The following is a 13,947-nucleotide window of genomic DNA, read 5'->3' as shown; positions in this document are numbered from 1 at the left end:
TTCTTTAATTTCCTTCATCAATGGTTTATAGTTTTCTGTGTATAATTCTTTCACCTCCTTGGTTAGATTTATTCCCAGATATTTTATTACTTTGGGTGCTATTTTAAAGGGGATTGTTTCTTTACTTTCTTCTTCTGTTGATTTATCGTTAGTGTAAAGAAATGCAACTGATTTTTGAACGTTAATTTTGTAACCTGCTACCTTGCTGAATTCTTCAATCAGCTCTAGTAGCTTTCGTGTGGACCTTTTAGGGTTTTCTATATATAGTAACATGTCATCAGCATATAATGACACTTTTACCTCTTCTTTTCCAATTTGGATCCCTTTTATTTCTTTCTCTTGCCTGACTGCTGTGGCTAGGACTTCCAGGACTATGTTGAATAGGAGTGGTGATAGTGGGCATCCTTGTCTTGTCCCAGATTTTAGCGGGAAGCTTTTGAGTTTTTCACCGTTGAGTACTATGCTGGCTGTAGGTTTGTCATATATAGCTTTTATTATGTTGAGATATGTTCCCTCTATACCCACTTTGGCGAGAGTTTTTATCATAAATGGGTGTTGAATTTTATCAAATGCTTTTTCTGCATCGATTGAGATGATCATGTGGTTTTTGTCCTTTCTCTTGTTGATGTGATGTATTACACTGATTGATTTGCGTATGTTGAACCAGCCTTGTGTCCCTGGGATGAACCCCACTTGGTCATGATGTGTAATCTTTTTTATGTGTTGTTGGATTCTATTTGCTAAAATTTTGGTGAGGATTTTGGCGTCTATGTTCATCAGTGATATTGGCCTATAATTCTCTTTTTTTGTAGTGTCTTTGCCTGGTTTTGGTATCAGGGTGATGGTGGCTTCATAGAATGAGTTTGGGAGTATTCCCTCCTTTTCAATCGTCTGGAAGAGTTTGAGAAGGACTGGTATGAGTTCTTCTTTGTATGTTTGGTAGAATTCCCTGGTGAAGCCGCCCGGTCCTGGACTTTTATTTGTAGGGAGGTTTTTAATTGCTATTTCAATTTCCTTTCTAGTGATCGGATTGTTCAAGTGTTCAGATTCTTCTTGATTCAGTCTTGGTGGACAGTATGTTTCCAGAAACTTGTCCATCTCCTCTAGGTTATCCAGTTTGGTTCCATATAGTTTTTCATAATATTCTCGTATGATATTCTGTATTTCTATTTTGTTTGTTGTAATTTCTCCATTTTCCTTTCTTATTTTGCTAATTTGTGCTCTCTCTTTTTTCTTCTTTGTGAGTTTGGCCAGAGGTTTGTCGATTTTATTTACTTTTTCAAAAAACCAGCTTTTGGTTTGGTTGATTTTTTCTATGGTCTTGTGAATCTCTATTGTATTTAATTCCTCTCTGATCTTTATTATTTCCTTCCTTCTGATGCTTTTTGGGGCTTTTTGTTCTTCTTTTTCTAATTCATTCAGGTGGTGGGTTAAATTGTTTATTTGAGATTGTTCTTCTTTTTTGAGGAAGGCCTGTATCGCTATAAACTTCCCTCTTAGCACTGCCTTTACTGTGTCCCATATTTCGAGTGGTTGTGCTTTCATTATCATTTGTCTCAAGGTATTTTTTAATTTCAGCTTTGATTTCCTCATTGATCCATTGTTTTTTCAATAACATATTGTTTAATCTCCATGCTTTCCTTTTTTTCTCCTTTGTTTCTCTGTTGTTGATTTCCAGTTTCATGGCATTGTGGTCAGTAAAGATGCTTGAGATAATTTCTATCTTCTTAAAATTGTTGAGGTTTCTTTTGTGCCCAAGTACATGATCGATCCTGGAAAATGTTCCATGTGCACTTGAAAAGAATGTATATCCTATTTTTGGGGGGTGTAATGCTCTGAAAATATCCACCAGATCTAGTTTTTCTATTGTAGTATTTAATTTCTCTGTTGCCTTGTTTATTTTCTGTCTGGAAGATCTGTCTAGTGATGTTAATGCAGTGTTAAAATCTCCAACTATGATTGTATTCCCATCAATATCCCCCTTTATCTCTGTTAGTAATTCTTGTATGTACTTAGGTGCTTCTATATTGGGTGCATATATATTAACGAGTGTAATATCCTCATCATCCTCCTTTAATCATTATAAAATGTCCTTCTTTATCTTTCTTTATGGCCTTTGTTTTAAAGTCTATTTTGTCTGAAATCAGTACTGCAACACCTGCTTTTTTGGCTTTTCCATTTGCATGGAATATCCTTTTCCATCCTTTCACTCTCAATCTATATGTGTCCTTTTCCCCAAAGTGCGTCTCTTGTATGCAGCATATTGAAGGTTCTTGCTTTATTATCCAGTCTGCCACTCTGTGTCTTTTGACTGGAGCATTTAGTCCATTAACATTTACAGTAATTAATGATAGATGTGTGTTTATTGCCATTTTGAACTTATCTTTGCAGTTGAATTGGTATATCTTCTTTGTTCCTTTCTTCTTCCTTTTGTGGTTTGGTAACTTTCCTTTGTATTATCATGGATTTTATTTAATTTTTGTGACTCCTTTGTAAATTTTTGGCTTGTGGTTACCCTTTTTTGTAAATCTATCAACCCATTAGTATAACTGTTTTTATTAAACTGATAGTAACATGATCTCAAACCCATCCTACTGTTAAAAAAAATTTAAAAAAGAAAGAAAAAAATATTCTATATTTCCCTGCCTCCCTCTCCCACTCTCAGTGATTTGTATGTCTTCTTTTATAATTTCATGTTTACTTTATTTGTAATTCATGAGTTATCACCTTTCCAGTTGTGTGTTTCTCATTTCTGTAGCATCCTGCTGCTTTTCTATTTAGAATAGCCCTTTCAATATTTCTTTTAGCATGGGTTTAGTGTTGCTAAACTCCTGCAGCTTTTTTTTTATCTGTGAAACTCTTTATTTCTCCTTCTATCCTCAAGGATAGCCTTGCTGGATAAAGTATCCTAGGCTGCATCTTTTTTTCATTCAGGGCTTTGAATATATCTTGCCACTCCCTTCTGGGCTGTAGTGTTTGTGTAGAGAAATCAGCTGAGAGCCTTATGGGGGTTCCCTTGTAACTTACTCTTTGCTTTTCCCTTGCTGCCTTTAGAATGATTTCTTTATCCTTGACTCTGGCCATCTTGATTATGATATGTCTTGGTGTGGGTCTATTTGGGTTCTTCCTGTTTGGGACCCTCTGAGCTTCCTGTACTTGGATATCTGATTCCTTCTTTAAGTTTGGGAAGTTTTCAGTCATGATTTCTTCAAAAACCTTTTCAATCCCCTTTGATCTTTCTTCCCCTTCTGGGACCCCTATTATGCGAAGATTGGGACACTTTATATTATCCCATAGGTCCCTTATGCTATTTTCATTATTTTTTATTTGCTTCTCTTGTAGTTCTTCTGAATGGGTGCTTTCTATTGCCCTGTCTTCTAGATCACTAATTCGTTCCTCTGCATTATCTAGTCGGCTTTGCACAGCTATGAGATCATTCCTTATCTCTGTCAATGAGTTTACCCATTCTACTTGGCTCTTTATAGCTTCAATTTCATTTTTGACATATTTTATATCTCTGAACACTATCTCTTTTAATTCCTTCAGCAATTCGATGACTCCTTTTTTGAAATCTTGATCTAGTAGGCTATCGATGTCTATTTCATTGATCCTTCTTTCAGGGGATTTCTCTTGTTCTTTTAATTGGGAAAGGTTTTTCTGCTTCTTCATCTTGCTCATACCTCTTTGGTACTGTGGTTTATGGAGTATCAGTTGTTTATTTTGGTCCTTAAGGATTTTATCTATCTGATGCCTATTTAGGAATAGAACTTAGGAAAAAAAAGAAAAAAAATAAGAGAGAGAGAGAAAGAATTTTAAAAGAAGGGAGAAAGATGGTTTGAAAACAGTGTATAATTAATAATAGAAGAGTGAGTTGAAGCAGAGTATTAATCGGGTTGAGACGTCCTTTTAAAACCTTTACAAAAAAGGGGGGGGGGATGAATAGATGTATTTGAAACCTGTGTCTAATCAATAGCAGGACATCAAAACCCAAGAGAAATAGAAATGAATTAAGAAGTAAAGATTAAGAGAGTAATAGAAAATAGAACAGGTAAAAACAGATTAAAAAAAAAAAGGGGGGAGGGTGTTTGTCGGTGTTCTCCTGGAGTCTGTGTGCTTTTAATGTGAAGTCTTTCTGTCTTCATCCTGTTTTGGGAGCTCAGCTTGCTGTTTTCAGAGGCCCTCCATTGGCGCTCTCTTCTGTGCTGCTCCCAGTGCCTATCGGCAAGCAGATCGCGCCTCCTCCTAACACGGGGTCAGGTGCAGCTCTCCTCTGCTGTGGGCGGGCGGGTCACTGCCCCTCCGGATGCCGCAGTCAGATGTTGCAGACTGGCCAGGTAGGAGGGCGGGTCGTGCCCCCTCCCAGCACCTCGGTCAGGGGCTGTGTTCCTGCCCGAAAGGCGGGGGTGGGGGGCCGCTCTCGCTCTACCTGCGCCGGGCCGGTAGTTCCGCTCTCTGTGTGGCTGCGCGCTCCGCCCTGGTCGGCGCTCTGCCCTGGTCGGCGCTCCGAAGGTGGGCTCTGGGAAGACCGAGGGACAGCCCTGTCCCTGCTCCGAGCCAAAACCCAGCTCCTTGTTTGTCTTTGTGGGCAAGTTCTCTGAGGGACCAGGATAGAAGGATCCTATCTGATGCTGGCTGCAGGCCAGTCTCAGTCTGGCCTTTGAGGCTGCTAAACCCTTAGGTGTGGATACAGGTTTTGCCCCCGCCCGCACCTGAGTGCTAAGCGCGGACGATATGGTGGCTGTGCCTGAGCCCAGCCTCTCTTCCCCCGAAAACTTTCCGTGGGTTTTTAGAGATGGGGGTGTGCACCCTTCCCCCGAGAGCACATCAACCTTGCTGTTTTACGGAGGGCCCAGGTTGTACTGCCCTGTGCACCCACAGCCACGGCGCGCAGCCCATTGCGTTCCCCCGGGGCTGCCTCCGTTCAGCCACTTCCGTCCTCCGCCCGGCTTGTGCAGCCTGGCCCTGCCCGCCGCTGCTGGCCCGAGTCTCAGGCTGGGTGTCGGGGGGACGCTCTGTGCCCGTTTAACTTAGTTCTGTCAGTCAAGGGCTGCTCTGTACAGATCCGAGCCTCGGAGGCTCCCCCTCCGTCCCGCTGGCCTCTCAGTTGGAGAGGGGAGACCCAGCGAGCGAGCGCCAGTCCTACTTTGCCGCTCCCTCCCCGCGGGACCCGTCCCGCGCTGCTTTGCCTTTTGTTCTTTCTTTTTTCCTTTTCTCCTACCAGATTTTTGATGTCTTTATCTTTTGAAAAGGGTGATGTTCTGTCGGAGTTCCACAGGTGCTCTGGTTGGCTGAGTGGGTCTGTAGATGTGGGTCTTGGTGTATTTGTGGGAGAGGGTGACCTGCGAGCGTCCTTCTACTCTGCCATGTTCCGACGGTTTCGAAAATGCTTCTTAAATGGTGTTAAGGCCTGTTGAGACTCACTGGTTTAGAGAAAAAAAAAAAAAAAAAAAAAAGAAACAAAATAAAACATTATTCTTATAATACAAAATTTCTGAACAGAACAGCCAAGAGTGACATGAGTAATTACTACCTTTTATTGGAGTGTCAAATGGGACAACTTCTAAGGTCTTTAATATTTATTCAAGGTGAAATGAAGGGAATTGTGACTTTTAAGTGCTGCAGGGGCTAGGTAGCCAAAAACTGAGTCAGCTAGAGGCATAAACTACAGTGTTTGAACTGTAACATAGAGAACTTAGAAGAAATTAAACTTTCTGGGCTTCCTGTGTGATCCAGAGTCCTGATTTTTATGGGCCTGTTTCTGAATGGAGATGGGGTTTATATACATTCAGGTGTCTCACGTTGCATCTCACAGATGACCCAGGGCTAAGGTCAGGAGGAAGTCTATTTGTGCTGCTTTTCTCTTTCAGCTGTTTCTGTCTTAACCTCGGCCTACCTTCTGTTGTCGGAGTAGCCTCTTAGTTCTCTTACTTAAACAACTTAGTCGATGGTTCTGGTCACAATTCATATCTTTATGTGGATATTCTTTTTTGTTTTTAAATTTATTAAAGTATAGTCAAATTACAATGTGTCAATTTCTGGTGTACAGCATAGTGTTTCAGTCACACATATACATACATACATTCCTTTTCATGTACTTTTTCATTGTAGGTTACTACAAGATATTGAATGTAGTTCCCTTGCTGTACAGAAGAAATTTGTTTTTTTAAATCTATATGTGGATATTCTTGGCTTGTATTCCCTAGTCAGAATTAGGCCTGTAGTAAGATCTGGGGTACATAAGCCCTTATTTTGATTGGTGCTGTTGATAAATGTTAGATTTTTTTAGGTGGTAATTTTTTGTATGAATGAAACTTTTATGTGATTTAGAACATTCAGTGAATTAACTGATTAATGAATATTTTGGATAAGGGTGAAGAAGAGACAGTTAAAACTGTAGAATGCTTTACCTTTTGCTGGGATCAGTACTAGGTGGTTGATACGTGTTTCTAGATGTCAGAATCTGGAAAGTCGTTGGCTTATTTGCCTTTTAATTTTTATGATGTACAGAGCCGCTCTTTCAAAATGGTACAAGGTAGCTTCAGGTGCAGCTGTTGTAAAAAATATATATGTATTTATATGATATATATGTATATGCATGTATATATTTTGTATGTGTCTAAATTGTGAATACTAATAAGCTTATGAAGGCAGAAATCTTCAACTGTCTAATTATCTGTGCTGATGTGAATGTAATTTTACTAGTCTGCTGTGAAGTTAATAAGTTTTTCGGATAAGTGTTTTACCTGTTGAAATGATCTAATATTCTCTCTTTGTATCTCCAGCTCCTTTCTCTCTCTCCTCCAGGCAGAACTACACGGAAATCATTCCAAAACAATTAATGCTGCTTTAGTCACCAATTATTGATTTTCTGTTCACAGTGTATGGAGAATTGCTACTCTACTTAGATTCTAAAATGAGGCTTTTTAATTGTGTTTTCCAGGAAGATATGAATTTAAATGAAGATAAGAAGGCACCATTGCGGGAAAAGGACTTCAGTATCAAAAAAGAAATGGTGATGCAGTACATTAATACTGCTTCCAAGACAGTAAGTAAAACTGTCAGGTTGAAAATACTGCTGAAACGTGTTGTAGTATGGCAGACAATACATTTGTCTAAGGAAGCACTTAACGTTTGTGGGCACCATAATCAGAGGGCTTTTGCATGTGTAATTAAAGGCGCAAGTATTTTAATAAGTTTGTTTAATTTAAAAGTATTTCTTACCTTATAACTTTTACAATGCTTTTGTTTTTAGCCACTCACACTGTTAAGAACCACTGATTGCCTGGTCTTTTCACTCTAAAACATCATAACTTGTTAGGGAATTAAGGTGGTTATTGATCTCCAATGTCACTTGTAAGTTGGGATAATATTTACATTGTATAAAAGTGAGACTGATTTTACTCTGTCTAAATCAGGACACAGAATATGGCTTACAGGCATATCTTTAATGTGAGTTTCCCTGTGGATAAAATTATCTTGTAACAAATTATAAATGTAGACATTGAAAGGTGCATTAAGCCTCCACATGGCTGCCACTTTTCTAGGGAAACATGAAATATGTGGGTGGAAGTAATGACTAAATGTCTGAGAGACCATGACTGGCTCACAGAATCAATTACATTTATTTCATGGAACAACAAATGAGCTTGACCTGTCACGAAAAAGTTGTGAATAAATGGACTGGATGAAAAATATAAAACGGAAGCTAACAAAGAAGCAAGGATCGGTAGAAAGACAATAGAAAATGCTTTCGGCTGAACTTAAAATAAAATTGGATTAGAGAAAAATAACACACTGCAGTTTTCACTGGATACTTTAACCTAAGGTCAGGTTACAAAAATATAAGTTATTTATACTTTAACTCCATTTATCTACCAGACCAGTCAGTGACTCTGAGGTATTTCTTTTGGGAGAAAGACTCTAGTGATGTTTAATTTTTAAACATGTCTGTGTTTTGGCAGCCTGATGTTCAGATGTAGAATTCATGGAATACTGTGCTTTTCCAAGCTCTTTCTATACATGGACTCTTTATCCTGCTGTTGAGATATGAATTGCTTTTGTCTCCTGAAGATACTCTGCCATCACAAGTTAGCGGCAGGGATTCAGGGGTCAGAGCGGACTTATTTATCCTTGGTTTGTCTTGGACATCTTATTTTACCTCTCTGATCCTCAGTCTCCTAGTCCATAAGATGGGGCTAAGACCTACACCAGGCTTGTTGTTAGAGTTAAACTGTTTATTCTGTGATTAGAACATAACAGGTTTTTAACCGGTGGCTGTCTCTTATGGCAGTGGTCGTAGTATCAATTGTTTGTTTTTTAATTTTTCTTTGTGATTTGTTTATTATCCTTACTGTTGAAATCAGTACCCCCTAATGAAAAATATAAGTAAACGTACCTCAGTAAAAACACTAATTTCCTCTCAGTGAGTCTCCGTTTCTAAGACATTCATTTGTTCACTCAGCACGTTTATTAAGTGCCTGTATACCAGGCACCATTTAAGGCTCTGGAGATTGAGCACCAAGATAGTATGTGGCTGTAGCCTGTGGAGCACGTGGGATATGCGTCACAGAAACACACAAACACGTGCAATGAGATATGGGAAAGAAAAGCAGGGGGAGTGGAAATGGTGTGACTGTTCAGAGTCATCAGGGAAGACGCTCCTGTTAGGGAGTTTTAAATCCAACACACATGAATCCACTTAATATAATTACAAGAGATACCGCAGTAGTTAGAACTGGTTTAGAAAACCTTGGCATAATAGTGGAGTTCAATTCTGGATTTCAGATAAACAGACTTTTAATAGAACAAGCCATCTTGAACTTCTTCACAGTGGATACATTTCAGTTTACACTCATTGATTTTAAACTCTAATCCTCTAATTATTTTGGACTAGGGTTGGAATTTATTTACCAGAATTAAATAATTAGATTATCAGGATTGAAATGGATTAGTTATCTGAAGTATGATTAAAGCATTTAATTGGTGTGTGGAGGGTCCCAGCTTTTCCTAGGAGGATTCTGAATAATTTGGCAAATGGTTAACATTGTAGAAAGTTCAGGCTGACCAGCCATCTATTTTCGCTCTGAAAGTAGAGGCACATTTTATTAACTCTAGAATCTGGACGTTGTCATGCCGGTATGCTTAGGTTACTGAGTACTGAAGAAGTTTCTCTGAGGATAGCAAAGTTCGCAGATTGGTTCTGGAGAGGATGTGGGGTGCTTGTGTCAGGTGTTTTGAGCCATTTGAGCCTTAGCATTTGCTTTGAGATTCTCTTTTGTGAGTAGGCATTGATATTTTTTGGAAAATAACTATTGATGCCTGCAGTTGATGATTTGAAAATGCTTTATAAATGTTGACCCTGAAACTAGCCCCTAAAGTAATAAATCAGCTTGGTTTTAGAATAGGGAAAAACAAAAAGCCGTAAAAACCATCAGTCAAACTGAGTTGTCTCCAAGACCTTAATAGATTTCTGTTTAGGTGGCCAAATAGTAAAAACGAATTTCTTCAGTTAGGACAGATTATTCACATTTACTAAGCAGATAGCATATTTAGAGGGTAAAAATGCCAGATTCACATGTTTCTAACTTCCTAGGACATGGGTATGTGACTCAGGTTTGACCAACGCACTCTAATGGCCAGGTCTGCTGCTGGCTTCTGAGACAGGTTGCCCTTCCTCACGAAAGGACCCAGAGCAGGAAAGCCACTTTTCCCTGCCACTTGTCATGGTTGTGAGAGGGTATGGGATACTTGGTGCGTGACGTTGTGGAGCTGCTGCTCTGGCCCGATGCAGTCCTGCCTCCAGACTCTACCGTTATGTAACGCATGTTCTTATTTAAGCTGCTTTAAGATGGGTTTTTGCTTTGCTGCTGTAAACATTCTGATAGACCATCCACATACACTTTTGTCTATGTGAGATCTCTCTTTAATTCACTCTGGAAATTCCTCTTTCCATCCAGAGGGGTATCTTAAAATATTCTCCCCTCACCCAGTATACTCAGAGCATGGATGGGCAAAGTACTACAAAACCCAGTGGCCGTTTCTTGGTCAGTGACTTGCCTCAGATGTTTAGAGGCAAGTTTATTGGAGGAAACTTCTTTCAAAAAGAATGATACAGACTTTGAGAGAGTTTGAGAGATGGGAATGGAAAACCAGAAAGATCTCTGTGGGGAGGTAGAATTTCAGGGGGAGAGTGAGAGAGACATTTGAAGAGGTTTGAGGGAAATTTTGTTTTATGCTGTGTAGCATAACACCTTTATTACGTCTCTAAGAACCAGTCAGTAGAGATGAGCATTTGCTCATCAGTGCTTTTGGACTCATCTTTATTTTATTTTGTTTTATTTTTATTATGTAATAATTTATTTTTATGTATTGAATTGATGACACTGTCCAGGCAGTTTACTTCTATGCAGATTACAACCAAAGTCAGTACCTGGTCTTTTATGGCTGTACCTTTAGGTATGGATATAATTCTTTAAAATCTCTTCAACATTTATACTTCTAGTTCCTTAGGAATGCATTAGCTTGGAAACTAAAGTTCTTATAGACTCCTTGACAGCCCCCTCCCACCCCGCCCCACTGCAATTCACATGTCACTGGAGTCTGTATCCCAGCTGCAAGTGACAAGTTCATTTTAGGTGGGCTGATATGAAATAAAAAAGGCCTAATCTCACATTTCTAAGGTGCTTGATTAGAACATCCATCCTTTATTTCCTGTTTGTGTTTAGTTTTCTCCTTTTTGATTTCTTTGTCCGAAGAATGAAGCAGAAGTCCTCTTTTATGAGTGCTTTTGGAAGTTTATGAGCTTCCTTTGACTTTGTTTCTGACTTTTTTCTTCCTGAGTCATTCTGGGCCACAGTCTAGTGGCTGCAAGGGCTCCTCCAAGGCATTTGTTAGGAAAGTTTGAACGGCGTTGAACTTTACTCCTTGAATCCTTTCTTAAGTACTTCTGTAGTTCTTGCTCCATCTTCTTTAATAAGAAATAAAGTTAAATAACACATATTATGGAACGTAATTTTTAAAGGCACACAGAAAGACTAACAAAAGTTTTAAAAATAGCATGATGAAATGACTGAGTGTAAATTGAGTTCATAAGAGCAGGATTATAGACTTTCCTGTTATATGTGCATGTGAATGTATATAGGTCTGTGTGTATATTGTTTAAAAGTATTTTGAAAGGTATTCTGACTTGTTTTAGCTCAGTAAGATATGATCTCAAACAAAGAGAACATGGGTTTCTGCAGTATCAGCCTTCTAGGCATATTTTGATCAGAAAAGAACTGTGTTTTGAGAAAATATTAGTTGTATATTCATTTGTATGGATGTTTGTTTGTATTTCTCTAGGTAGAAAATGTAGGATTGATTTGTTAATATTATAGTAGTAGTGAGGGCTTTTCATACCTTCCAGTGGTTTTTTTTTTTTTTTTTTTTGAGTTCAGTTTCATGTATCAATATTAGGAACATCATCATATCCATGTAAATTAGGTTGTTCTTGTCCTTGTTTAATTTCTCTCTTTTTGACATTGTTGTTATTTAAAAGGCTTATATTTTAACCACTAGAAACTTAGGTGAACCAGACATTATTTTTTACACATCCTTGTTAAAGTTAACATGGATTATTATTTTTTGACTTACTTTTCAGGTTAGGGATTTGATCCAAGCACTCCTACAAAAGCTTGGGAAAAGTTAGTTGCTGATATTAGACGCTTACCTGTTTATCATCAGTGCCTTTACTTTGCCTATTTGTGTCCAGGTCTTGCTTGCTGACTAGGAGAAAATTTCAGAGCCTCAGGGCCATGAACCACTTTCTTCTTAAGAGTCTTTCCTAATCAATCTGGCACTTTAATTTACATTTGTGCCTATATAGGACAGGTTTTATTTATGTACAATTAAAATTATCTTCCAACAGCTCAAAATCATGCAGTTTTCTTAGGAGTCGTTGTGAGCAGCACCAGTGGTGTTTAGTGTTCTCTGTTGTTACTGCTTTGTGTTTTGGTTTAGGCAGGAATTGAGTATGAAGAAAGCAGTCATCTTCTTTTCTTTTTTTTTTAATAGGAAGAAATTATATTAGGTTCAAATTAGAATCATATATTTATGGTCTTTTAAAAATCTTATGGTTATTTAGGACACCTTTTCTTTTGTTATAGCACTTTTTAAAAGCCTTTCCAGATATAGAAACATTGTTCTTTACTAGTAAAATTCACTAGAGTTTTAGAGCCTGACAGGATATCTAAGGTTGTTTCCAACTTGTTTTTTGAGTTGTTTCTTGATCTAAGATATTTTACAGTGTTCCTGCTTACTTTTTAGATTTTTATGAATGTAATTAAACTTAGGTCTCATATCTGCAAAAGTAGTAGAAGCTTTGAAAGTGCCAGGAAAAAGAGGCATGTGATTATGATGGAGATGAAAGTGAAGAAAAAATATCCATATGGAATGAATGGCTTGAAACAAGGAGCAGTTCTGAAGGAATAAGTGAAAAATTAAGAAAAGGGCTATGTATGTACAATTGTTTTTCTGTGAATGGAGGGGGGAACGTAATAGCTCAGTGGTAGAGTGCGTACTTAACCTGCACAAGATCCTGAGTTTAATCCCCAGTACCTCTGTTTAAAAAAAAAAAGGCCATATTTAGTGAATGTAGGGGAAAGGTATGTCGATGGGAATAATAAATAAGTAAACTATAATAGAAATGGAAAAGAGGCTTATTTGGGCCAAACCGAGGACTATAGCCTGGGAGACAGCCTCTCAGATAGCTCTGAGGAACTGCTCCTGAGAAGAATGGTTTTTAGCACCGTTTTATGTCTTGACAGAACAAAGAACATCTAACAAATCAGGGATACATACCTTCAGGGTTTCAGAAAATAACCCAAGACACAGATGAGCATGTACACAGTGAGTCTGTCTGGCTTTGGCACCTGGGAGGGAAGTCTCGTCATTGAAGGAGTACCAGTAAAGGCATCCTAAGAAGGGAGGCATTTAATCTTTATTTATTTTGGGGGGGGAGCTGAGGGAAGGTAATTAGGTTTATTTATTGAATTTTTTTTTTTAATGGAGGTACTGGGGACTGAACCCAGGACCCAGTGCGTGCTAATTACGCACTCTACCACTTGAGCTATACCCTCCCCCATCTTTATTTTTAATGTGGACATTCTTTACTTCTGTCCAATGCATTCTTTTCTTTAATAGTTAAAGAAGATGTACAGTGTATGTTTGATAGGTAACAAACAGGCTGTTTTAGTCAGCATAAAATATAAGTTAAATCATGTATAAGCCAGAATGATGCCCCCATACCTCAGTATGTAAACATTTCTTCCATTGATAATTGAAGAAATGAAGAAAAGAAGTCACCAGAAACAGTGATCCTCCACCTTGATATCTATTGGAATCATCTTTAAACTTTAAAAATCTGGATGTCTGGGTCTTGCCATTTAAAAATGAAGTCAGGATTCCTGCAGGAGGGGCCCAGACATCAGTACTTAGTAAAGTGCTCTCAGCGATTCCCGAGTACAGTCAGGGATGAGAGCTACTGGGCAGGGCAAGATGAGCCTCGTCACTGGATGTATTCTAGTGTAATGTGAATTCAGCCAAAGACTGGAAGCTAATAGAACTGGAAGGCTGAGCATGGTGAACATTTACTCATAAAACTGTTATCAACCCACTGTGGGGTCAAGGTTAGTTTGCATGTGCATAATGTCAAAGTGGTGTTCAAGGGTATACCATAGCTACTAAGAAATTTGCTTGGCCTCTGGTAGAAATCACTGAAGGGTAAGGTTATCTACTATAACAGACAGAAAGACTTGGTCTGTTTTGGAGAAAGATGCCCAGCAGAATAGGTACTAGCAAGGAGGCGAAGCGTGTGCCTGGTTTTAAAGCTTCAGTGGTGGCTATAAACTTAAACCCCTCTAATTTTAGTTTGGACTTAAAGACAGGCTTTCAGTTCTTACTTACTCCTAA

At 38.5% G+C, this 13,947-nt stretch overlaps 1 protein-coding gene across 1 annotated transcript in view; it reads left to right on the top strand.

The window, feature by feature from the left end:
* Positions 1 to 13,947, top strand: part of DIAPH3 (diaphanous related formin 3) — a 470,879-nt gene that overhangs the window by 67,740 nt on the left and 389,192 nt on the right. Inside the window, exon 4 of the mRNA XM_074378260.1 lies at positions 6,941 to 7,045. Coding sequence (XP_074234361.1) covers positions 6,941 to 7,045 — 105 coding nt within the window. The remainder of the gene's footprint in view (positions 1 to 6,940; positions 7,046 to 13,947) is intronic.

Source organism: Camelus bactrianus, chromosome 14 (assembly GCF_048773025.1).
Source record: "Camelus bactrianus isolate YW-2024 breed Bactrian camel chromosome 14, ASM4877302v1, whole genome shotgun sequence".
Lineage (NCBI taxonomy): Eukaryota > Metazoa > Chordata > Mammalia > Artiodactyla > Camelidae > Camelus > Camelus bactrianus.
The sequence above is the reverse complement of the archived record's forward strand: the minus strand, read 5'-3'. Positions and strand labels throughout refer to the sequence as shown.